A 25,573-nucleotide genomic window follows, 5' to 3' on the forward strand; every position below is an offset into this window, starting at 1 on the left:
GACTGGTTGACTGAATGACAGGCTGACTGACAATGACTAACTGACTGTCTACACTCTCCATCAGATATTATCTTTCCCCCACAAATCTCCTATAAATGTACCAAACACAAGGTTAACCATCTGTGTGAGTCTATTGAGCTACTATCTTTAATGCTCCAAATAAACCCTTCCATTCCCTGACTGACTCTCCCTTTAACAGGAGGACCAGGAGTGTAAAGGAGATTCTAATGCTGTGTTCGTCACCAAGTGGGAGGTGGGAATTTACAAAGTTGGATGCATTCACATACTTTAAACAAATTTAAAGTAACGCCGATTGGCTAATGACCAACAAGCTGCGAAAACCATAAACTAAAAGTACAGCTATCGTGCTTATAAACAAATTATAGTGTTAAAAAAACAACATATTAACAGATTGATTTTTATTTTAAAAAGTTTTGTTGTTGCAGTTAAATACCCAAAATGCTGTTATGAAGGTCATTTCCTTGGTAGGTGATGTCAGAGGTCAGCATGTGGGTGAAGTGGCAGCTCAGGATGACAGATGAGTTTTACACTAGTAATTACCGGTTAGAGGGTCGGTCCACTGGAGTTTTCCCAGTCGTATGTGGTAAATTCCCATTTAGTTATGAACGCAGTATTAGCGTGAGAGAGAAAGAGAGAGAGAGAGAGAGAGAGAGAGAGAGAGAGAGAGAGAGAGAGAGAGAGAGAGAGAGAGAGAGAGAGAGAGAGAGAGAGCTGTGGCTAGCTGGCTGTTTGTCTTCTTTTCACAATGACTCCAGGGTCCTGCATCGCTCATCTCCTCACTAAGCTCACACAATGTTAGACGACAGACAGACGCAGACAGACGCAGACAGAGAGGCGGAGACAAACAGAGAGGTCAGGGATTCCCGTGTAAACAAGCAAACACCTCTCTCTACAAAACCTGTATGACTTGGCTCTTTTGTAAATATATTTACCGTAAAGCGAACCAAAGCCAACCAGATGCAGTGTACTGTTCTGTAGCCTCTAGGGGCATTACTGGATGACAGTGTACTGTTCTGTAGCCTCTAGGGGCATTACTGGATGACAGTGTACTGTTCTGTAGCCTCTAGGGGCATTACTGGATGACAGTGTACTGTTCTGTAGCCTCTAGGGGCATTACTGGATGACAGTGTACTGTTCTGTTCTAGGGGCATTACTGGATGACAGTGTACTGTTCTGTAGCCTCTAGGGGCATTACTGGATGACAGTGTACTGTTCTGTAGCCTCTAGGGGCATTACTGGATGACAGTGTACTGTTCTGTAGCCTCTAGGGGCATTACTGGATGAGGGAATGACAGTGGTGATGAACACATGAGTGGAGAGGACCAGGGTCCAAAATACTATCCCACAAATCAAGAAGAAACCAGAAGAAACACTGCCTTTGCCGAGGGAGAGGGGAAAAGCTTACCAGGCTGTACACAGCCACAGCTGGCAGAGCATTGTCAGGCTTCCTCTTGCCTGTGTAGCTTCTACACTACGTATTCCTATAGGGAAATCCTCTTTCTCTACGTCTCCTTTGTGCAGGTCTATTTTTCAGAGCCAGCCCTGTTTTCCTCCAGGCTCCAGGTAGGGTCCGTCCGGGAGAGCGGGTGAACATGTACACCCAGCCGTAAGGCTCTGTGATGAGCCAGCGATAGAGGAAGTCCCCCTGGTTGAAGAATCACATGAAGTCCTGCGTGCAAAGCTGCTCCAACGTGTGTTATGCAAGGAAGTCAGACCTCTCTCTCTCTGTCTCTCCCATTCTCTCTCTCTCTCATTCTGTCTGTCTCTCTCTCTCTCTCTCCCACGCTCCCTCCCTCCTTTTCTCCCAGTACTCCAGTAACATAGCTCCTCCCACAGCCAGCCGCATCAGATATTCATTCAAAAACACATTCTACTTGGCTGAGCGCCCAGACTACGCTCACACACAGAGAAGGGAGGAGGTAGAGAGAGGGGGAGGAGGCAGAGAGAGAAGGGAGGAAGAGAGGGAGGAGGCAGAGAGAGAAGGGAGTAGGTAGAGAGAGGGGGAGGAGGCAGAGAGAGAAGGGAGGAAGAGAGGGAGAGAGGGAGGAGGCAGAGAGAGAGGGAGGAAGAGAGGGAGGAAGCAGAGAGAGAAGGGAGGAGGCAGAGAGAGAAGGGAGGAAGAGAGGGAGGAGGCAGAGAGAGAAGGGAAGAAGAGAGGGAGGAGGCAGAGAGAGAAGGGAGGAAGAGAGGGAGGAGGCAGAGAGAGAAGGGAGAGAGAGGGGAGGAGGCAGAGAGAGAAGGGAGGAAGAGAGGGAGGAGGCAGAGAGAGAAGGGAGGAGGGAGAGAGAGGGGAGGAGGCAGAGAAGGGAGGAAGAGAAGGAGAGAGGTAGGAGACAGAGAGAGAAGGGAGGCAGAGAGAGAAGGGAGGAAGAGGGAGGAGGCAGAGAGAGAAGGGAGGAGGGAGAGAGAGGGGGAGGAGGCAGAGAGAGAAGGGAGGGAGAGAGGGAGGAGACAGAGAGAGAGAAGGGAGGAAGAGAGGAAGAGAGGGAGGAGGCAGAGAGAGAAGGGAGGAAGAGACGGAGGAGACAGAGAGAGAAGGGAGGAGGCAGAGAGAGACGGGAGGAGGCAGCGAGAGAAGGGAGGCAGAGAGAGAAGGGAGGCAGAGAGAGAAGGGAGGAAGAGAGGGAGGAGGCAGAGAGAGAAGGGAGGAGGGAGAGAGAGGGGGAGGAGGCAGAGAGAGAAGGGAGGAAGAGAAGGAGAGAGGTAGGAGACAGAGAGAGAAGGGAGGCAGAGAGAGAAGGGAGGAAGAGGGAGGAGGCAGAGAGAAAAGGGAGGAGGGAGAGAGAGGGGGAGGAGGCAGAGAGAGAAGGGAGGAGGGAGAGAGAGGGGGAGGAGGCAGAGAGAGAAGGGAGGGAGAGAGGGAGGAGACAGAGAGAGAAGGGAGGAAGAGAGGAAGAGAGGGAGGAGACAGAGAGAGAAGGGAGGAAGAGAGGGAGGAGAGAGAGAGAAGGGAGGAAGAGAGGGGGGAGACAGAGAAGGGAGGAAGATAGGGAGGAGACAGAGAGAGAAGGGAGGGAGAGAGGGAGAGAGGGAGGAGACAGAGAGAGAAGGGAGGAAGAGAGGGAGGAGGGGATAAAAGAGGGATGGGTGGAAGATAGAAAGTAAGTGAATAGCTTGTACAGACAGATACACACACACACACACCCGCACCAGACTACGCTCACACACGAAGGAGGGAGGAGGGAGAGAGGGCATCTCTCCCCAGACCTCCCCTAGCTCTACCCCAGACCTCCCCTAGCTCTCCCCAGACCTTCCCTAGCTCTCCCCCAGACCTCCCCTAGCTCTCCCCCAGACCTCCCCTAGCTCTCCCCCAGACCTCCCCTAGCTCTACCCCAGATAATAGAATTTAATCCCCCAAACTTTGTTGATACCTCTCTGGCCTTAAGTGGCATGAATGGGTTGTGTCCTAAATAAAACCCTGTAGGGCGGGCTTCCGGTCAAATGGAACGCACTACATAGGGAATAGGATGCCATTCGGGACGCTTTCAGGTATCTCACATTTAGGTATTCAACTCACCTTAACTGTGTAAAACTGTGATATTTGTCTTCTCGACGTTGAGAACAGATGTGAGATCAGATCAGTCGCTCCAAAGTGACCAGTTTCCTCAAAGGAAATACCGCGTGGTGTCTTCTCCTTAACCTTTAAAGTTCAAACAGCATTGAGACATGAGAAGCAGAGATGATTTAAGTACTACATTCCTGAAATACTATAGAATAAAACCTGTTATTATATAGGAACTTGCCATGCACCACACTGTCTGTCCTGTCTGAATACTCCCAGCAGGACATTACCTTTAACTCTCCTCTTAACTGTCTACTCCCAGCAGGACAGCACCTTTAATTCTCCCTAAACCCAGTTGTAGACATGTCCGGACATGTAGCACAGATTCAGAAACACAGGGGGCAGGCAGGGTGACTCACACATAAATCACAGGAGGCTGCTGAGTGAAGGAAGGCTCATAATAATGGCTGGAACGGAACTAATGGAATGTTTGATGCATTTGATACCATTCCATTAATTCCGCTCCAGCCATTACCATGAGCCCACCCTCCCCAATTAAGGTGCCACCAACCTCCTGTGATGCAAATACATGTAGTAGAGCTAACTGGAGTGTGGTTGGTGGTTGTCCCCATTGGTGGCCCTAGTTAGTAGTAGTTAAACACAATAATGACCCCTTAGTTAATTCAGGAAATGTTCAACTGAGCCTGCAATATTTCATCAAACCTGCTCAGAGTGAACTACTCCATGTGACACCACAGAGGAAGAGGAAGTCAGCTCCTATGTCATGTGACCAGGGTTTTAGAGTTTCTACACATAAGCCCCAAGGACAAGACAACCTTGATTGTATAGATTTATTGACATTAAATGACAGAATGTATCCAAAGCAACTGCATTGTGGGTCGGGAACCATAGGAGAAACAGCATATCAATATCCATCTTTATGGCTATGGACTAATAAGAAAGCATTGAGAAACAGTATTATTATCATTCAAGGTTATATATCAACACTTCATGTTAATTATGCAGCTTGTGTGTCTTCAACAGACCTGGGTTCAAATACTATTTGAAATCATTTCAAATACTTAATCTTAATTGATTGAGCTTGCATGGCTAAATGCAGTGTTTCCCAACCCTGGTCCTCCAGTACCCCCAACCCTGGTCCTCCAGTACCCCCAACCCTGGTCCTCCAGTACCCCCAACCCCTGGTCCTCCAGTACCCCCAACCCTGGTCCTCCAGTACCCCCAACCCCTGGTCCTCCAGTACCCCCAACCCTGGTCCTCCAGTACCCCCAACCCTGGTCCTCCAGTACCCCCAACCCTGGTCTTCCAGTACCCCCAACCCTGGTCTTCCAGTACCCCCAACCCTGGTCTTCCAGTACCCCCAACCCTGGTCCTCCAGTACCCCCAACCCTGGTCTTCCAGTACCCCCAACCCTGGTCCTCCAGTACCCCCAACCCTGGTCCTCCAGTACCCCCAACCCTGGTCTTCCAGTACCCCCAACCCTGGTCCTCCAGTACACCTAACAGCCCAACCCTGGTCTTCCAGTACCCCAAACCCTGGTCTTCCAGTACCCCCAACCCTGGTCTTCCAGTACCCCCAACCCTGGTCTTCCAGTACCCCCAACCCTGGTCTTCCAGTACCCCCAACCCTGGTCTTCCAGTACCCCCAACCCTGGTCTTCCAGTACCCCCAACCCTGGTCCTCCAGTACCCCCAACCCTGGTCCTCCAGTACCCCCAACAGCCCAACCCTGGTCCTCCAGTACCCCCAACAGCCCAACCCTGGTCCTCCAGTACCCCCAACAGCCCAACCCTGGTCCTCCAGTACCCCCAACAGCCCAACCCTGGTCCTCCAGTACCCCCAACAGCCCAACCCTGGTCCTCCAGTACCCCCAACAGCCCAACCCTGGTCCTCCAGTACCCCCAACAGCCCAACCCTGGTCCTCCAGTACCCCCAACAGCCCAACCCTGGTCCTCCAGTACCCCCAACATAACACATTTTAACTGTAGCCCTGGACAAACACAACTCAGTCAACTCATTGAAGGCTTTATGATTAGTTAACAAGTTGAATCAAGTGTGCTTGTCCAGGTTTACAGTAAACATTTGTACTGTTGGGGGTACGAGGTCCAGGGTCAGGAAACACTGGCTTTGTGAACCAATAGAATTGTCCCAAAATAGCTAACTCCGCCCATCTGGCACTCCAGGCAGGACAGATCAAACGCTCACAGGTTCAGATAGTATTTGAACCCAGGTTCTTCTCATGACACAGTCAGCGCAGATGATAACAGATCTTCAATGATAGACACATTACAGTATGGCTTTTCAATCATTACAGTAACAGAAAGTTACCCGACAGTATGGCTGAGCTAAGCTAACAATTATGTCAATTAAATCTATAAAACAATTACTGTAATTTTCCCTTTCATTCTTCATTCCCTGAGAACACGGGGGAAGAATCACTTCCCCTTACCGCCGTAGATTGGGCATGGCCATCACTTCCCCTTACCGCCGTAGATTGGGCATGGAGTGGAGCGGTCGGTCTTCATTCCCTGAGAGCACGGGGGAAGAAAGGCCATCACTTCCCCTTACCACCGTAGATGGGGCATGGAGTGGAGCGGTCGGTCTTCATTCCCTGAGAACACGGGGGAAGAAAGGCCATCACTTCCCCTTACCGCCGTAGATGGGGCATGGAGTGGAGCGGTCGGTCTTCATTCCCTGAGAACACGGGGGAAGAAAGGCCATCACTTCCCCTTACCGCCGTAGATAGGATGGGGCATGGAGCACGGGGGAAGAAAGGCCATCACTTCCCCTTACCACCGTAGATGGGGCATGGAGTGGAGCGGTCTTCATTCCCTGAGAGCACGGGGGAAGAAAGGCCATCACCCCTTCCCCATGGAGTGGAGCGGTCGGTCTTCACCCTGAGAGCCGGGGAGATGGGGCATGGAGTGGAGCGGTCGGTCTTCATTCCCTGAGAGCACGGGGGAAGAAGAGCCATCACTTCCCCTTACCGCCGTAGATGGGGCATGGAGTGGAGCTTCTTCATTCCCTGAGAGCACGGGGGAAGAAGAGCCATCACTTCCCCTTACCGCCGTAGATAGGGCATGGAGTGGAGCGGTCGGTCTTCATTCCCTGAGAGCACGGGGGAAGAAGAGCCATCACTTCCCCTTACCGCCGTAGATGGGGCATGGAGTGGAGCGGTCGGTCTTCATTCCCTGAGAGCACGGGGGAAGAAGAGCAATCACTTCCCCTTACCGCCGTAGATGGGGCATGGAGTGGAGCGGTCGGTCTTCATTCCCTGAGAGCACGGGGGAAGAAGAGCCATCACTTCCCCTTACCGCCGTAGATGGGGCATGGAGTGGAGCGGTCAGTCTTCTTGAACACATTGTATTTACATGCCTTTTGGTCAAGCTCCATCATACAATCATCAGGAAATCTTGTGGGCTCAGAATACCTGCAAGCAAACAATCAACATTAGCAAATGCTTTGGTAAAACAATGTATGGACTATCACTCACTCACTCACTCACTCACTCACTCACTCACTCACTCACTCACTCACTCACTCACTCACTCACTCACTCACTCACTCACTCACTCACTCATTCTCAAATCAAATATTATTTGTCATGTGCGCTGGAATTCAACAGATGTAGACCGTACCGTGAAATGCTTCCTTACAATGCAGTTAAGAAAATATTTACTAAATAAACTAAAGTTTTAAAAAGTAACACAATAAAACAACGAGGATATGTACAGTGGGTACTGAATTAATGTACGGGGTACAGGTTAGTCGAGGTAATTGAGGTCATTTGTACATGTAGGTAGAGGTAAAGTGACTATGCATAGATTAAACACCGTTCGGGCCTCCATTTGATTAATTGTTCAGGAAACTTATGGTTTGGGGGTAGAAGCTGTTAAGGAGCCTTTTGGACCTAGACTTGGCATTCTGGTACCGCTTGCCGTGGCGATAGCAGAGAGAATAGACAATGACTTGGGTGGCTGGAGTCTTTGAAATCAAATTTGGGCCTCTGACACTGCCTGGTATAGAGGTCTTGGATGGCAGGGAGCTTGACCCTAGTGATGTACTGGGACATACGCACCACCTTCTGTAGCGCATTTTAGTCAGAGGCCGAGCAGTTGCCATACCAAGTGGTGATGCAGCCAGTCAAGATGCTCTCGATGGTGCAGCTGTATAACTATTTGAGGATCTGAGGACCCATGCCAAATCTTTTCCATCTCCTGGGGGGGAATAGTCTTCACCACTGTCTTGGTGTGTTTGGACCATGATAGTTTGTTGGTGATGTGGACACTGGAAGCTCTCGACCCGCTCCACCACAGCCCCGTCGATGTGAATGGGGGCCTGTCCGGCTCTCCTTCTCCTGTAGTCCACGACCCTCTCCACTACAGCCCCGTCGATGTGAATGGGGGCATGTTCGGCCCTCCTTTGCCTGTAGTACACGATCAGCTCCTTTGTCTTGCTCATGTTGAGGGAGAGGAGTGGGTCTAGGGTTTCCGGGATGATAGTGTTGATGCGAGTCATGACCAGCCTTTCAAAGCACTTCATGGCTACAGATGTGAGAGCTACAGGGCGATAGTCATTTAGGCAGGTTACTTCGGTGGTCTTTGGCACAGGGCTTATGGTGGTCTGCTTGAAACATGTAGGTATTACAGACTGGGAAGGCTGAGGGTTATATAGACCAGTGTGGTGGTACAGACTGGGAAGGCTGAGGGTTATATGGACCAGTGTGGTGGTACAGACTGGGAAGGCTGAGGGTTATATGGACCAGTGCGGTGGTACAGACTGGGAAGGCTGAGAGTTATATGGACCAGTGTGGTGGTACAGACTGGGAAGGCTGAGAGTTATATGGACCAGTGTGGTGTTACAGACTGGGAAGGCTGAGGGTTATATGGACCAGTGTGTTGGTACAGACTGGGAAGGCTGAGGGTTATATGGACCAGTGTGGTGATACAGACTGGGAAGGCTGAGGGTTATATGGACCAGTGTGGTGGTACACACTGGGAAGGCAGAGGGTTATATAGACCAGTGTGGTGGTACAGACTGGGAAGGCTGAGGGTTATATGGACCAGTGTGGTGGTACAGACTGGGAAGGCTGAGGGTTATATGGACCAGTGTGGTGGTACAGACTGGGAAGCCTGAGGGTTATATGGACCAGTGTGGTGGTACAGACTGGGAAGGCTGAGGGTTATATAGACCAGTGTGGTGGCACAGACTGGGAAGGCTGAGGGTTATATAGACCAGTGTGGTGGTACAGACTGGGAAGGCTGAGGGTTATATAGACCAGTGTGGTGGTACAGACTGGGAAGGCTGAGGGTTTTATTGACCAGACATTTAGTGGGTGCTAGAATAAAAGCGGTGTATGCTACTCACGCCTGACAGCATTGCATGTCCCCGTTGGCTTGACAATAGCAGTTCATGCAATCACTGGTCCTCCAGCGGGACCCGGTATCATGCCACGTCCCATCCTTGTCGTAAAGACACTGCCTCATGCCTAAACAAGGAAACAATATAACTTAGCACTGGTCCTCCAGCGGGACCCGGTATCATGCCACGTCCCATCCTTGTCGTAAAGACACTGCCTCATGCCTAAACAAGGAAACAATATAACTTATCACTGGTCCTCCAGCGGGACCCGGTATCATGCCACGTCCCATCCTTGTCGTAAAGACACTGCCTCATGCCTAAACAAGGAAACAATATAACATATCACTGGTCCTCCAGCGGGACCCGGTATTATGCCACGTCCCATCCTTGTCGTAAAGACACTGCCTCATGCCTAAACAAGGAAACAATATAACATATCACTGTGTTTGTTGTCTTTTCAATGAGATTCGAGATTCAAGTGTATTAGAAACATAATTGCATAACAATATGAAATGAGATGCTCTTTACAGGTCATAAAATACAAATATAAAACACTAAAAATCACAATGATTTGGTATAAGCAGTTCTTTTATTAAATTTATAAATGTACAGGGGTGTGTGTGTGTGTGTGTGTGTGTGTGTGTGTGTGTGTGTGTGTGTGTGTGTGTGTGTGTGTGTGTGTGTGTGTGTGTGTGTGTGTGTGTGTGTGTGTGTGTGTGTGTGTGTGTGTACAACACCAACTACTTTTGCCTAGAGCCCTATGGTTGTGTGTGTGTGTTAACAGCTGGTTATCTTTGTCCTTTACCTGGTTTAGCTTGTTCAAACCAGCAGCCAGCATGGAACAGTGGTAGCAGTGCACACAGGATTACAGCGACAGCCAAGGACCTCTTCCCGAGGAGAAAGAAGGAAAAAGCATATGTTATCAGAATCACCTTTATTCTCCAAGTAGGCTACATGTACAGTACTTTCTGACCACAATGAAGAGAATATACACACAGGATACATAGATGCAGACCGAGGGCAATAAAACATAGGCCTTTCATCAAACCGTCTCAACATTAAAGATGATGAACTAGCAAAGTGAACTGACACATTTTAAAATGTGGAGGTGATAGGTCATTAACCCTCTAGATCTCTGGGTAATAAAATAACCTAAAGTAATTTCTAATTCCTCATACATAACATGCAATGATAGAAGGAACTTACCATGATTGACAGGAATTTAGACTGGATTCACAGGTAGATTCTGTAGGTTCTGTTGAGCTGTAGAGTGAGGTGTCATTCAATAATCCTCCCCCATAACATCAGACAATAAGCACAACAAGAGAAGGAAACCACCAGTCTCTTACCTTCAGTAACAAGACGCTGGCGCTAGCAATGGACGCCGAAAAGGTCTTCTCACATTAACCCAATTTTGTCCTTGGAAGTGATATTTCTGAACAAATTAGGATTAGTTTGCACGAGATGCTAAGCTAAAAAAAAGAGAAACAATATTTTCTCTTCCTGTGTCCCGTTTAAATTCCTCCGCCTTGCGCGACGGAAGTCCCGCCCATTGTACTTCCGTTTGATTTCAGCATTCTGCATCACTGGTGGTGAATAATCGCAAATACATCTCTCAAAAGAAGTAGGGGAAATCCAAACTGGATCACGTTAAGAAATCCAGCCAATCGCAATTGACTGAATATCGACGTCTCATACAATTTAACTAACAAGTGAAATTGCCTGATTTAAGTGGATCTTTTAAATAATATCCAAATTGATTTGGCTTCTACAATGAGACAATATGAATTGTTTTCCACATTAACTTAGATGAAGCAAAGCTCTCAGGTTAATTTAAAGTGTAATTCCCAGATGTCCTATACAGGTTTGATTATTCATTAGATTTGATCAATCAGTAAAATCTTCTTTTGCAAAGCACAATCAATCAGTCCCGCCTCCAGTGGGAATCCCATATGGCTGTGGCCTGAGGGGAAAGTGTACCATAAAAGTAATGTTAGGTACATTCACTACGATGATAATCCAGCAATCTCAATTGCTTGGGTATCATTGTCTCATTCAATTTATTTATTTGTTGAACATACCTTTCTAGGTTCTTCCAATTAAATTATACATCTTAAACTTTGCAATTGTAACCTAGATGAACCAACTTCCCAGGTTAATTTAAAGTTTAATTCCCAGGTATGATTAATCAAATTGTCCAGTACTGATGGTTCATTAGCGATGAGACAAGATAGTGAGAAGACCCTTTCGGGATACTAACAATTGGGGAGAAAAGGGGGTAAAAAAATGTAAATAATAATATTTTTTTTAATTGTCTTTGCAGCTCCCAACATATTCCAAAACCAAACTTTGTAAAATTAGGGAAAAAAATGTTCCTTTCAAATGTTCTAATAATGTGCAAGCTATTCCCCCTCCCTCTGCACTATCCCCTACCTCTGCATCATCCCCCTACCTCTGTCTCCCACAACCAGGCTGCTGTGGTCAGAGAGGTTGTAAATTCCTGGAGGAGAATCCTGTCTCAGGGCCAGACAGTATAGAGAGAGTGAGTTTTCATAGAGAGAACAAAGGAATTTCTTCCACCTCACAGAATGGGAGATACGAACAATATTTATGTTCTGGAGAATGTATAAAAGATCGGTGAAGAATCCAGCTACGAACTGGTCCGTTTGGTACAATTTTGTGAAACTCATGGGAGACAATACGGCCACATTACCATAACACTGTTTATACAATAGCCTCAATTATGAGGCTTACATCTAATTGTTGTATAAGATGAATGAGTAAAGATGATACTATTTGTGAAATGATATGATGCTATGTAATGATGTTAATGTGAGAAAACTGTATTTCTGTTTAAAGTTTCACCTGTCTGTGCCTCCTGAGACAGCCTTTTCTATGTTTCGAATAAAACCCCCACCTGGGTTTTCTATCACCAGACCAGCTTACCTCGATAACAAGAGGGCCAAGGTTTGAGACCAGACCAGTACCTCTATCACAGAGGGAAATAAGGTTTAAGTAGATTGCTGAATCTTTTATCCATCCCACGTGGTTAAACTCTTAGACTATCGATACGGACAGAATAAGAACAAGTCTTTGATATTAATTACTAGTCTGCAGCTAGGAATTCGGTATCATTGAGCCAACAACCGCAGAAACATCGTCACTCTGAACTATCCATTCTAACCACGAGAGAGACAGAGAGAGAGAGAGAGAGAGAGAGAGAGAGAGAGAGAGAGAGAGAGAGAGAGAGAGAGAGAGAGAGAGAGAGAGGACAAACTCTCCAACAGAGATCCTGACGACACACTGAGCGTAAATATATATATTGATTGCAATTATTCCCAAATGAGTTAGCGTTCATGTGCAAAGGATTGGCATTTCAATTGTTATAATGATCAACTTTATAGTGTCTCTTATCTTTCGCGCCCCTATCAGTCCCTCTGTCTAACAAGCCCCCATGCCGGTTTAGCCCACTAGGGCACACTCCCCTATAATTTCTTTGTAACCATATCTACTTTGTTTGTGTTATGCATTTCTGTGAATTAGTTAGTAAATAAATGATTTTAAGACGATTGATGTATTGATGACTCATAGTGAAGACTGGGTTCGTGCAGATAACCAACAATTTACGACGTTTGGAATGAGATTAACGTGTGTCACGGGTGTCGTCATCTGAAGAAGAGGAATTGGACCAAAGCGCGGCGTGGTAAGTGTTCATGCCTTTTTATTGTAACTGAACACTATAACAAAATAACAAAGAGAAATAAACAAAACAGTCCTGTCTGGTGCAGAAAACAACTACCCACAAAACAATGGTGGGAAAAAGCTACCTAAGTATGGTTCCCAATCAGAGACAACGATAGACAGCTGTCCCTGATTGAGAACCATACCCGGCCAAAACAAAGAAATACAAAACATAGAAAAAGGAACATAGAATGTCCACCCAAATCACACTCTGACCAAACCAAAATAGAGACATAAGAAGCTCTAAGCTCAGGGTGTGACAACGTGAGGTAAATAATAATTCATTAATCAGAAGACCAATTGATCAGATATTAAAATATCTGAAAGTTATATTAGGAATATTATAACTTTGTAATCTGAATATTTTCCTTGGTGCCCCGATTTCCTAGTTAATTACAGTTACACGATTAAGTAGTTTAATCACGTAATAATAATTACAGAGAATCTTTGATAAAGATTAATCTTCAGTTTAATGATGCCAAAGACAAGACAAGCTGGTCTGTGTGATCAGGAGTCAAGACAAGATGCTGGAGCTGGTCTGTGTGATCAGGAGTCAAGACAAGATGCTGGAGCTGGTCTGTGTGATCAGGAGTCAAGACAAGATGCTGGAGCTGGTCTGTGTGATCAGGAGTCAAGACAAGATGCTGGAGCTGGTCTGTGTGATCAGGAGTCAAGACAAGATGCTGGATCTGGAGCTGGTCTGTGTGATCAGGAGTCAAGACAAGATGCTGGAGCTGGTCTGTGTGATCAGGAGTCCAGACAAAATGCTGGAGCTGGTCTGTGTGATCAGGAGTCAAGACAAGATGCTGGAGCTGGTCTGTGTGATCAGGAGTCAAGACAAGATGCTGGAGCTGGTCTGTGTGATCAGGAGTCAAGACATGATGCTGGAGCTGGTCTGTGTGATCAGGAGTCAAGACAAGATGCTGGATCTGGAGCTGGTCTGTGTGATCGGGAGTCAAGACAAGATGCTGGAGCTGGTCTGTGTGATCAGGAGTCAAGACAAGATGCTGGATCTGGAGCTGGTCTGTGTGATCGGGAGTCAAGACAAGATGCTGGAGCTGGTCTGTGTGATCAGGAGTCAAGACAAGATGCTGGAGCTGGTCTGTGTGATCAGGAGTCAAGACAAGATGCTGGATCTGGAGCTGGTCTGTGTGATCGGGAGTCAAGACAAGATGCTGGAGCTGGTCTGTGTGATCAGGAGTCAAGACAAGATGCTGGAGCTGGTCTGTGTGATCAGGAGTCAAGACAAGATGCTGGAGCTGGTCTGTGTAATCAGGAGTCAAGACAAGATGCTGGAGCTGGTCTGTGTGATCAGGAGTCAAGACAAGATGCTGGAGCTGGTCTGTGTGATCAGGAGTCAAGTCCATGTCTTCTTACCATTTTATACTAGATGTAACACAAGTTCTTGTAGTTGCTCAACCAAGGGGTGTGGCTTTTGAGCGATCTTGTAATTCTGGTGAAATCGGTGATCACTATTGCTAAGTCCAATAAGAAGTGGAGTCACATAGACACTAGTATGTAGTGTGTGATGTGTTGTAACATGCTGTTATCAAAAGGAAACACACTTGTGATAAACAATGTTGCAATGCTGTTCCTTCCCTGGTTTAACAATGATAATAATGTTGTGTTATTATTACTTAACAAATCATTGTTCAAATGGCAGCAATTCAATGACATTTGAACAATGATTTGTGGAAAAAATACAACAAGGAAAAACCATTCTCCTCATACCAGGGACGGGACAGCGTCGCAAAACGGTTCAAGGTATTGTTTTGCATGTGCACTGTAACTGAATTTTAACCGACACTTTACCCCATAGGACCAGTTTCCAGTTTTAATGTCACGTGCACAAATACAGTGAAATGCCTTTCTTGCAAACTCTAAACCCAACAATGCAGTAACGATGTAATATTAAAAATAACAAGGTAGAACAAAAACACAGGAGATATAAAAAGAAATAAGACGTTTGTCACGTCTTGGTCTTAGTATTTTGTGTTTTCTTTCTTTCTTTGGTCAGGCCAGGGTGTGACATGGGTTATTGTGGTGTGTTTTTTGACTTGGGGTTTTCTGGGGTGTCTAATTAGTCTATGGCTGCCTGAGGCGGTTCTCAATCAGAGTCAGGTGATTATCGTTGTCTCTGATTGGGAGCCATATTTAGGCAGCCATATTCTGTGAGTGTTTGCGTGGGTGATTGTTCCTGTCTCTGTGTGTAGTTGTTCACCAGACAGGCTGTATAGGTTTTCTCGTTGCGTTTGTTGTTTTGTAATATTATAAGTTATTTCATGTATCGTTCAGTTTCATTAAAGAACATGCGTAACCACCACGCTGCATTTTGGTCCGATCCTTGTTCTACCTCTTCGTCAGAGGAGGAGATAGAAGAGAGCCGTTACAGAATCACCCACCACAAATGGACCAAGCAACGTGGTAACAGGCAACAGCGGCAGCAGGAGCAGCGTGACAAGAATTTCTGGACTTGGGAGGAAATCCTCGACGGGAGAGGACCCTGGGCTAAACCAGGGGAGTGTAGCCGCACCAAGGTGCAGCGAGAGAGGGACTGGACATGGGAGGACGAACTGGACGGTGAAGGACCTTGGGCTTAGCCTGGAGAACATCGCCGCCCCAAGGAAGAACTGGAGGCTGGGAAAGTGGAGAGGCGCTGGTATGAGGAGGCAGTACGGCGAAGCGGATGGAAGCCTGAGAGTCAGCCCCAAAAATGTATTGGGGGGTGGTTCACAGGGAGTATGGCTATGCCAGATAGGAGACCTGCGCAAATCCCCTGTGCTTACCGGGGGATAGAGATACCGGGCAGGCACCGTGTTATGCTATGGAGCGCACAGTGTTTCCAGTGCGGGTGCATAGCCCGGTGCGGTTCATACCAGCTCTTCGTATTGGCCGGGCTAGAGTGGGCATCGAGCCAGGTAAGGTTGGGCAGGCTCGGTGCTCAAGAGCTCCAGTGCACCTGCACGGTCCGGTCTATCCAGAGCCACCTCCACACACCAGTCCTCCGGTGGCAGCTCCCCGCACCAGGCTTCCTGTGCATGTTCTCTATCCAGCTTCACCAGTGCCAGCACCACGCATCAGGCCTACAGTGCGCCTCGCCTCTCCAGCGCTGCCGGAGTCTCCCGCCTGTTCAGCGCTGTCGGAGCCTTTCTCCTCTCCTGCGCTGGCGGAGTCTCCCGCCTGTTTAGCGCAGCCAGAGCCTTCCTTCTCTCCAGCGCTGCCGGAGTCTCCTGCCTGTTCAGCGCAGCCTGAGCTGCCAGTCTGCATGGAGCAGCCTGAGCTGTCAGACTGCATGGAGCAGCCAGAGCTGCCAGTCTGTATGGAGCAGCCAGAGCTGTCAGTCTGCATGGAGCAGCCAGAGCTGCCAGGTTGCATGGAGCAGCCAGAGCTGCCAGTCTGCATGGAGCTGCCAGTCTGCATAGAGCAGCCAGAGCTGCCAGGTTGCATGGAGCAGCCAGAGCTGCCAGTCTGCATAGAGCTGCCAGTCTGCATAGAGCAGCCAGAGCTGCCAGTCTGCATGGAGCTGCCAGAGCTGCCAGTCTGCATAGAGCAGCCAGAGCTGCCAGTCTGCATGGAGCAGCCAGAGCTGCCAGTCTGCATAGAGCAGCCAGAGCTGCCAGTCTGCATGGAGCAGCCAGAGCTGCCAGTCTGCATGGAGCAGCCAGAGCTGCCAGTCTGCATGGAGCAGCCAGAGCAGCTTCCAGATCCGCCAGTCAGCCAGACTCTTCCAGATCTGCCAGTCAACCAGACTTCCAGATCTGCCAGTCAACCAGACTCTTCCAGATCCGCCAGCCAGCCAGGATCTGCAAGAGCCAACTACCTGCCTGAGCTTCCTCTCAGTGCTGAGCTTCCTCTCAGTGCTGAGCTTCCTCTCAGTGCTGGGCTTTCCCGCAGTGCTGGGCTTCCCCTCAGTACTGAGCTGCCCCTCAGTCCCGAGCTTCCCCTCAGTCCCGAGCTTCCCCTCAGTCCCGAGCTACCCCTCAGTCCCGAGCTACCCCTCAGTCCCGAGCTACCCCTCAGTCCCGAGCTGCCCCTCAGTCCCGAGCTGCCTCAGTCCAGTGGGGTTCTGGGTGAGGACTATTAGACCATGGTCGGCGGCGAGGGTGGATTATCCCAGGACGCGAGGGGGAGGAACTAGGACATTAATGGAGTGGGGTCCACGTCCCGAGCCGGAGCCGCCACCATGGACAGACGCCCACCCGGACCCTCCCTATGGTTTTGAGGTGCGTCTGGGAGTCCGCACCTTAGGGGGGGGGGGGGGGGGGTTCTGTCACGCCTTGGTCTTAGTATTTTGTGTTTTCTTTATTTATTTGGTCAGGCCAGGGTGTGACATGGGTTATTGTGGTGTGTTTTTTGTCTTGGGGTTTTGTGGGGTGTCTAATTAGTCTATGGCTGCCTGAGGCGGTTCTCAATCAGAGTCAGGTGATTATCGTTGTCTCTGATTGGGAGCCATATTTAAGCAGCCATATTCTGTGAGTGTTTTCGTGGGTGATTGTTCCTGTCTCTGTGTAGTTGTTCACCAGACAGGCTGTATAGGTTTTCTCGTTCTGTTTGTTGTTATGTAATATTATAAGTTATTTCATGTATCGTTCAGTTTCATTAAAGAACATGAGTAACCACCACGCTGCATTTTATTCCGATCCTTGTTCTACCTCTTCGTCAGAGGAGGAGATAGAAGAGAGCCGTTACAACGTTTTCAGATTTTTTTTCAGTCTTCTGAAACAACATCACCCTACAGAATGGTATGACAGCAGATATATGAGAGGTGGTTATTGGGCAGCACCTTGTATTAGTTAGGAATAATGGGATTCAGATATATATGAGAGGTGGTTATTGGGCAGCACCTTGTATAATGGGATTCAGATATATGAGTATTGGGAACCTTGTATTAGTTAGGAATAATGGGATTCAGATATATATGAGAGGTGGTTATTGGGCAGCAGAGCGGTGTATTATTAGGAATAATGGAATTCAGATATAGCTGGGGAAAATGCCAACAAGAGCAGTGGTTATTGGGCAGCACCTTGTATTAGTTAGGAATAGGCCCATTGAGACTAATGGGAATTCAGCAGTTAAGGAAAATGCAGCGTTTCTCCCTTAGTCCCTATATAGTGCACTACTTTTGACCAGGGGCACTACTAAGGAATAATGGGTTCCAATATGGAATAGGTGGTTATTGAATGAATAGAACCTTGTATCCCTGGGAATAGATATTAATGAGTCCCTGTATTAGTTAGAATAATGAATAGAACCCTAATATAGAATAATGAATAGAACATCCTTGTAATAGAGAATAATGAATAGAACCCTGGGGAATAGAGAATAATTAATAGAACCCTGGGGAATAGAGAATAATGAATAGAACCCTTGTAATGAACTTCGTCTGCTGTTTGAAGAGAGTCAGAGAAATGCAGCTGTGGTTATCATGACTTTTAGAAGAAAATGCGGTATTCAGATAACTGAAATGAAAACAACAAAGAGGTAATTATTCTGGGACTAACACAAAGACAGGTATTCAGTTAGGAAGGGGATTCACAGACAACTGCTTATTGGGCAGGCAGCCAAGCCTTGTAGCTAGTTAGGAAAAATGGGATTCAGATATAAACCCATGACAGGTGGTTACCCAAACATATAACAAAAACAGAACCCTGGGGAATATAGTAATGAATAGTTAGGGAATAGAGATTAATGAATAGAACCCTCAATAGATAATGAATAGAATCCTGGGGAATGGTTAATGAATAGAACCTTGTAATTAGATTAGTTGAATATAACCCTGGGGGATAGAGATGAATGAATATAGTTTCTGGGCAGCACCTTGTATTAGTTAGGAATAATCCATTCAGAATGTATGATGACTGTAAGTGGTTATTGGATAAAAGCACCTTGGCATATTATTATTAATAATGGGAATCAGATTATTGAATAGAACCCTGGGCAAGTGGTTAATGAATAGAACCTTGTATTAGAGATTAGGAATAATGGGAATCAGAATAATGAATAGAACCCTGGGGTGGATTAATGAATAGAACCTTGTAAATAGTTAATGAATAAACCCTGGGGAATAGAGATAATAATAGAACCCTGGTGGTTATAGAGGAATAGAACCCTGGGGAATAGAGATGAATGAATAAACCCTGGGATTCAGATGAATGAATAGAACCCTGGGGAATAGGATGAATGAATAGAACCCTGGGGAATATAGAATAATGAATAGAACCCTGGGGAATAGTTAGGGGAATAGAGATGGGAATTCAGAATATAGAATAATGAATAGAACAATAGAGATTAATGAATAATGAACCCTGGGGAATAGAGATTAATGAATAGAACCCTGTATTAATAGAGATTAATGAATTCAGAACCCTGGGGAATATAGAATATGATTATTGAATAGAACCTTGGGAATATTAGAATTGAATAAACCCTGGGAATAGAATAATGAATAGAACCCTGGTTATAGAATAATTATTAGAGCCTGGGAAATATTAGAATAATGAATAGAACCCTGGGGAATAGAGATTAATTAATAGAACCCTGGGGAATAGAGAATAATTAATAGAACCCTGGGGAATAGAGATTAATGAATAGAACCCTGGGGAATAGAGAATAATGAATAGAACCCTGGGGAATAGAGAATAATTAATAGAACCCTGGGGAATATAGAATAATTAATAGAACCCTGGGGAATAGAGATTAATGAATAGAACCCTGGGGAATATTATAGTTAGAACCCAATATAGAGAACCCTAATAGAGATTAATGAATAGAACCCTCCCTAGATATAGAATAATGAATAGAACCCTGAGAATAGAGATGGTTAATAGAACTACTGTAATTAGTGAATAGAACCCTGGGGAATAAGATTCAGAATAGAACCCTGGGGAATAGAGATTAATTAATTGAACCCTGGGGAATCGTAATAGTTAGAACCCTGGGGAATAGGATTAATGAATAGAACCCTGGGGAATATTGAATAATGAATAGAACCCTGGGGAATAGAGAATAATTAATAGAACCCTGGGGAATATAGAATAATTAATAGAACCCTGGGGAATAGAGATTAATGAATAGAACCCTGGGGAATAGGGAATAATGAATAGAACCCTGGGGAATATAGAATAGAATCCTGGGGAATATAGAATAGAACCCTGGGGAATAGAGATAAATGAATATAACCCAGGGGAATGAATAGAACCCTGGGAATAGAACCCTGGGGAATAGAATTAATGAATAGAACCCTGGGGAATAATGAGAATAATAGAGATTAATGAATAGAACCCTGGGGAATATAGATTGTTGAATATAACCCTGGGGAATAGAGATTAATGAATATAACCCTGGGGAATAGAGATTAATGAATAGAACCCTGGCTCTGGGCTCTGAGATAATGAATAATGAATGAACCCTGGGAAATAGAGATTAATGAATAGAACCCTGGGGAATAGAGATTAATGAATAGAACCCTGGGGAATAGAGAATAATGAATTGAACCCTGGGGAATAGAGATTAATGAATAAACCATAGAAATAGAGAATAGAATAGAACCCTGGGGAATATAGAATAATGAATAGAACCCTGGGGAATGTAGAATAATGAATAGAACCCTGGGGAATAAGAATAATAGAACCCTGTAATAATAGAAACCCTGGGGAATATAGATGAATGAATAGAACCCTGGGGAATATAGAATAATTCATAGAACCCTGGGGAATAGAGAATAATGAATAGAACCCTGGGGAATATAGAATAGAACCCTGGGGAATAGTAGAGTAATGATAGAACCCTGGGGAATATAGAATAATGAATAGAACCCTGGGGAATATAGAATAATGAATAGAACCCTGGGGAATATAGAATAATGAATAGAACCCCGGGGAATATAGAATAATGAATAGTGTGAGGAACAGCAGTTTTGTTCTCTAGAAATAGGGCATTATATTGTGAGACGTGAGCAGCAATTTCAACCTCAGGAAGGCCTGTGTAATGTGAATTATGGACTATTGAATGAATGAATGAATGAAATGTTATTTTCGTGTCACATCGCCAGTTGGCAACCCTTCCCATATGGGATTAATTGACAGATAAACAAACATTACAAAAATTCACTGTGATAATTCAGTGATAATTTCGTCTTCCAGTGTTCTCTGTAGTGTGCATCGCATAAAGAGTGAAACAATCAAAATATAAAAATCAATACATAATAATAAATAAGGTTATCCAAACAATTATTATATCCCTAGAGCAGTAAAAGAATATACATACATATATAGTACCAGTCAAAAGTTTGGACACATCTACTCATTCAATGGTTTTTCTTTGTTCTTACTATTTTCTACATTGTAGAATAATAGTGATGACATCAAAACTATGAAATATTAGCCCAAAATAGTAGCCCAAAAAGTGTTCCATTTTATATTTGAGACTCAACAAAGTAGCCACCCTTTGCCTTGTTTACAGCTTTGCACACTCTTGTCATTCTCTCAACCAATTTAATCTGGAATGCTTTTTCAACAGTCTTGAAGGAGTTCCCACATATGCTGCTTTTCCTTCACTCTGGGGTCCAACTCATCTCAAACTATCTCAATTGGGTTGAGGCCAGGTGATTGTGGAGGCCAGGTCATCTGATGCAGCACTCCATCACTCTCCTTCTTGATAAAATAGACCTTACACAGTCTGGAGGTGTGTTGGGTCATTGTCCTGTTGAAAAACAAATGATAGTCCCACTAAGCGCAAACCAGATGGTATGGCGTATCACTGAAGAATGCTGTGGTAACCATGCTGGTTAAGTGTGCTTTTAATTCTAAATAAATCCCAGACAGTGTCACCAGCAAGGCACCATCACACCTCCTCCTCCATGCTTCACGGTGGGAACTACATGTGCGGAGATCATCCGTTCATCTACTCTGCGTCTCACAAAGACATGGTGGTTGGAACCAAAAATCTCAAATTTGGACTCATCGGGTTGTGTTTCTTGGCCCAGGTGCCATTTGGGACACACAGTCCGTCACCAGTGAGAACAGTGAGCAAGAACATTGCAGCCCGTCACGCTTACTCCTGCTCCCTTCCTCCAGGGCTCGACATCGCCGGTCTACTAACCACCGGTCCTGGCATCCCACATTTTGCACACCTGGCATCCCACATTTTGCACACCTGGCAAACATCATTTTGCACAACTGGCATCCCGCATTTTGCACACCTGGCATCCCGAATTTTGCACACCTGCTCCCCATCGTTAAGCACACCTGGCATCCCACATTTTGCACACCTGGCATCCCACATTTTGCACACCTGGCATCCCGCATTTTGCACACCTGCTCCCCATCGTTAAGCACACCTGGCATCCCACATTTTGCACATCTGGCAACCATCATTGTGCACACCTGGCATCCCACATTTTGTACACCTGGCATCCCACATTTTGCACACCTGGCAACCATCATTTTGCACACCTGGCAACCATCATTTTGCACACCTGGCAACCATCATTTTGCACACCTGCTCCCCATCGTTAAGCACACCTGCTCCCCATCGTTAAGCACACCTGCTCCCCATCGTTAAGCACACCTGCTCCCCATCGTTAAGCACACCTGTTCCCCATCGTTAAGCACACCTGCTCCCCATCGTTAAGCACACCTGCTCCCCATCGTTAAGCACACCTGCTCCCCATTGTTAAGCACACCTGCTCCCCATCGTTAAGCACACCTGCTCCCCATTGTTAAGCACACCTGCTCCCCATCGTTAAGCACACCTGCTCCCCATCATTAAGCACACCTGCTCCCCATTGTTAAGCACACCTACTCCCCATCGTTAAGCACACCTGCTCCCCATTGTTAAGCACACCTGGACTTCATCACCACCCTGATTACTCTCCCTTCATTATAACCCTCAGTCATCAGGCAGTATTGGTTTTGGTTATGTTCAGTACTCTACTCCTGTGATTGATATTTTGTTCATCATAATATGGACATAATAAATATTGGACATTTTAAATGACATAATAGGAAAGTAACAATGGAACAACATACTGAAAGGTACGTGTGTTACCTAGAGATCTAGAGTAGGGTCAATGAATGACCTACTAGCGCCAAATGTTGAAATGTGTCACTTCTTTTCCCTGAGTAGAGGTCCTTGGCTCTGGCTGTAGTCCTGTGTGCACTGTTTAAACCAGCAGAACCAGGTAAAGGACAAAGATAACCAGCTGCTAACACACCTACCCACACACACATAAAAGTACACACACAAGTACACAAAACACCGGTATATTTAATAACCCCAAAAAAAGAACCCCTCTTATAGAAATATTATGATGCGATTTTCGGGTTTTTATTTCAGTGGTCCTCCACATGACCTTTAACCTCATTTCACATTGTTATGGACTGATGTTTCTTGGATGTGGCATGACATCACAACAAATATTTTATTTATTTATTGTTTCCTTGTTTAGGCATGAGGCAGTGTCTTTACGACAAGGATGGGACGTGGCATGATATCGGGTCCCGCTGGAGGACCAGTGAGGCAGCAAGGTTAGAGCATTGGACTAGTAACCGAAAGGTTGCAAGTTCAAATCCCCGAGCTGACAAGGTACAAAATCTGTCGTTCTGCCCCTGAACAGGCAGTTAACCCACTGTTCCTAGGCCGTCATTGAAAATAAGAATTTGTTCTTAACTGACTTGCCTAGTAAAATAAATAAATTGCATGAACTGCTATTGTCAAGGCAATGGGGACATGTCACGCTGCCAGGCGTGAGTAGCATACACAGCTTTTATTCTAGCACCCACTAAATGTCTGGTCAATAAAACCCTCAGCCTTCCCAGTCTGTACCACCACGCTGGTCCGTATAACCTTCAGCCTTCCCAGTCTGTACCATATAACGCTCAGCCTTCCCAGTCTGTACCACCACACTGGTCCATATAACCCTCAGCCTTCCCAGTCTGTACCACCACACTGGTCCATATAACAGTCTGTACCACCACACTGGTCTATATAACCCTCAGCCTTCCCAGTCTGTACCACCACACTGGTCCACCACACTGGTCCATAACCCTCAGCCTTCCCAGTCTGTACCACCACACTGGTCCATATAACCCTCAGCCTTCCCAGTCTGTACCACCACACTGGTCTGTATATAACCCTCAGCCTTCCCAGTCTGTACCACCACACTGGTCTATATAACCCTCAGCCTTCCCAGTCTGTACCACCACACTGGTCCATATAACCCTCAGCCTTCCCAGTCTGTACCACCACACTGGTCCATATAACCCTCAGCCTTCCCAGTCTGTACCACCACACTGGTCAATAAAACCCTCAGCCTTCCCAGTCTGTACCACCACACTGGTCCATATAACCCTCAGCCTTCCCAGTCTGTACCACCACACTGGTCCATATAACCCTCAGCCTTCCCAGTCTGTACCACCACACTGGTCCATATAACCCTCAGCCTTCCCAGTCTGTACCACCACACTGGTCCATATAACCCTCAGCCTTCCCAGTCTGTACCACCACACAAGTCAAAGCGTATTCATCCACAGGTGTTATGCCAGTAAAGTCATCCATCACAGGTGTTATGCCAGTAAAGTCATAGCGTATTCATCATGTTATGCCACAGGTGTTATGCCAGTAAAGTCATAGCGTATTCATCCACAGGTGTTATGCCAGTAAAGTCATAGCATTCATCCACAGGTGTTATGCCAAAAGTGATGGAAAGAGGAAGTTTTGATACAATTTTACAAATGCCGACAGAAAGTGTTTTTCGACATGGTGGGATATTATTTTGTTGGTCAAATTAATTATGCAGGAAATGGCAGTTGAACCGCCTTTTTTCACAAATATTGATATGATAACCATCATATCAAAGTAAACTTGGAGTCACACGATGATATGGTGTGTGGTCCCCCCACTACGACCCAGGAAACCATGTTAATTAGGCTAAAATAAAACAAATTATGAAGGGAGAGCCGGGACAAACGTAACATGGGACGAAAGTAACACGGCCATTTTCTCAGATAAGACAGAAGCATGAACCTAACGCGGAGGACGAGCTCCCTGCAAAAAAAACAGCCCAGTCCGACCATGTTTTGCGAAGTTATCAATAAAAAGTGGTTTTGAACTGTAGAGTTGTGTTTTAGTTGTTCAAGGTTCCTAACATATGTAATTTTTTTTAACCATCTAGTGACTAAATGACAGCATAGGTTTCAAGTATCATGCTAGCTATTCATGGGTGCTGTGGTGCGTTGTTGAACTCTGAAAAATACAAGGTCAAAGCATGACGTCCATGATCTTCCGGTCAGAAAGTCGGAGCTCTAGATAGAGGATGACCGTTCAAAACTATTTTTCCCAGTCAGGGATAGTTTTTTTTTGTTTTGAGTTCCCAGTGAGTCGGTAGTTAGAGATTTCTGAGTTCTGAGTTCCCAGTTCTTTTGAACGCGACATTAGCCTGGGAGAAGTTACAGGAGAGATGGGTGGGACGAAAGAAACACAATGTTAACTGATGACCTGGAATAAAATTGGGTAAATGTTTTAACACAGGCCATTGTCTTCTCTAGTTGACACTGCTTTTATAATGCCAAATATCAACAAGTGACTGAATGTTAGAAAATTCTATATGATATCATTAGAATTATGCCTTAATCAATTCACTTGATGAATCAGCTACTCACATAAGCTTTTATCGACAGGTTAGGGGTTATTAAAAATATATTTCTTTATGATTCTGGGGGTTAATTACCTTGTGTCAAGCCATGAAAATGTGATAAGCCTGATGAGTTTGTCGTTTGTGAAAATAATAAAAACGTTTATTCTACCAAGACACGAGGATTGTGCATGACAAGGACAGTTGGAGCGCACCTGATTGGCTTAGCATGAATAGTCATGGAAAATGGAGAGGAAGATATCCTACTACATTTCCATTAAAGTGAGATGAGAAAATG

At 45.9% G+C, this 25,573-nt stretch overlaps 1 protein-coding gene across 1 annotated transcript; it reads right to left on the minus strand.

Annotated features, from left to right (window-relative positions):
- Nucleotides 1-6,564: 6,564 nt before the first annotated feature.
- On the minus strand, nt 6,565-10,469 carry LOC124026102 (beta-microseminoprotein-like). The gene is made up of 5 exons (XM_046339273.1): nt 10,253-10,469; nt 10,110-10,166; nt 9,709-9,790; nt 8,910-9,030; nt 6,565-6,972 (listed from the first exon to the last, which is right to left on the minus strand). Exons 2-5 carry the CDS (start codon nt 10,110-10,112, stop codon nt 6,843-6,845), a joined length of 336 nt encoding a protein of 111 aa, XP_046195229.1. The 5' UTR covers nt 10,113-10,166; nt 10,253-10,469; the 3' UTR covers nt 6,565-6,842.
- Nucleotides 10,470-25,573: the final 15,104 nt, after the last annotated feature.

This window comes from Oncorhynchus gorbuscha, unplaced genomic scaffold (assembly GCF_021184085.1).
Source record: "Oncorhynchus gorbuscha isolate QuinsamMale2020 ecotype Even-year unplaced genomic scaffold, OgorEven_v1.0 Un_scaffold_2591, whole genome shotgun sequence".
NCBI classification, from domain to species: domain Eukaryota; kingdom Metazoa; phylum Chordata; class Actinopteri; order Salmoniformes; family Salmonidae; genus Oncorhynchus; species Oncorhynchus gorbuscha.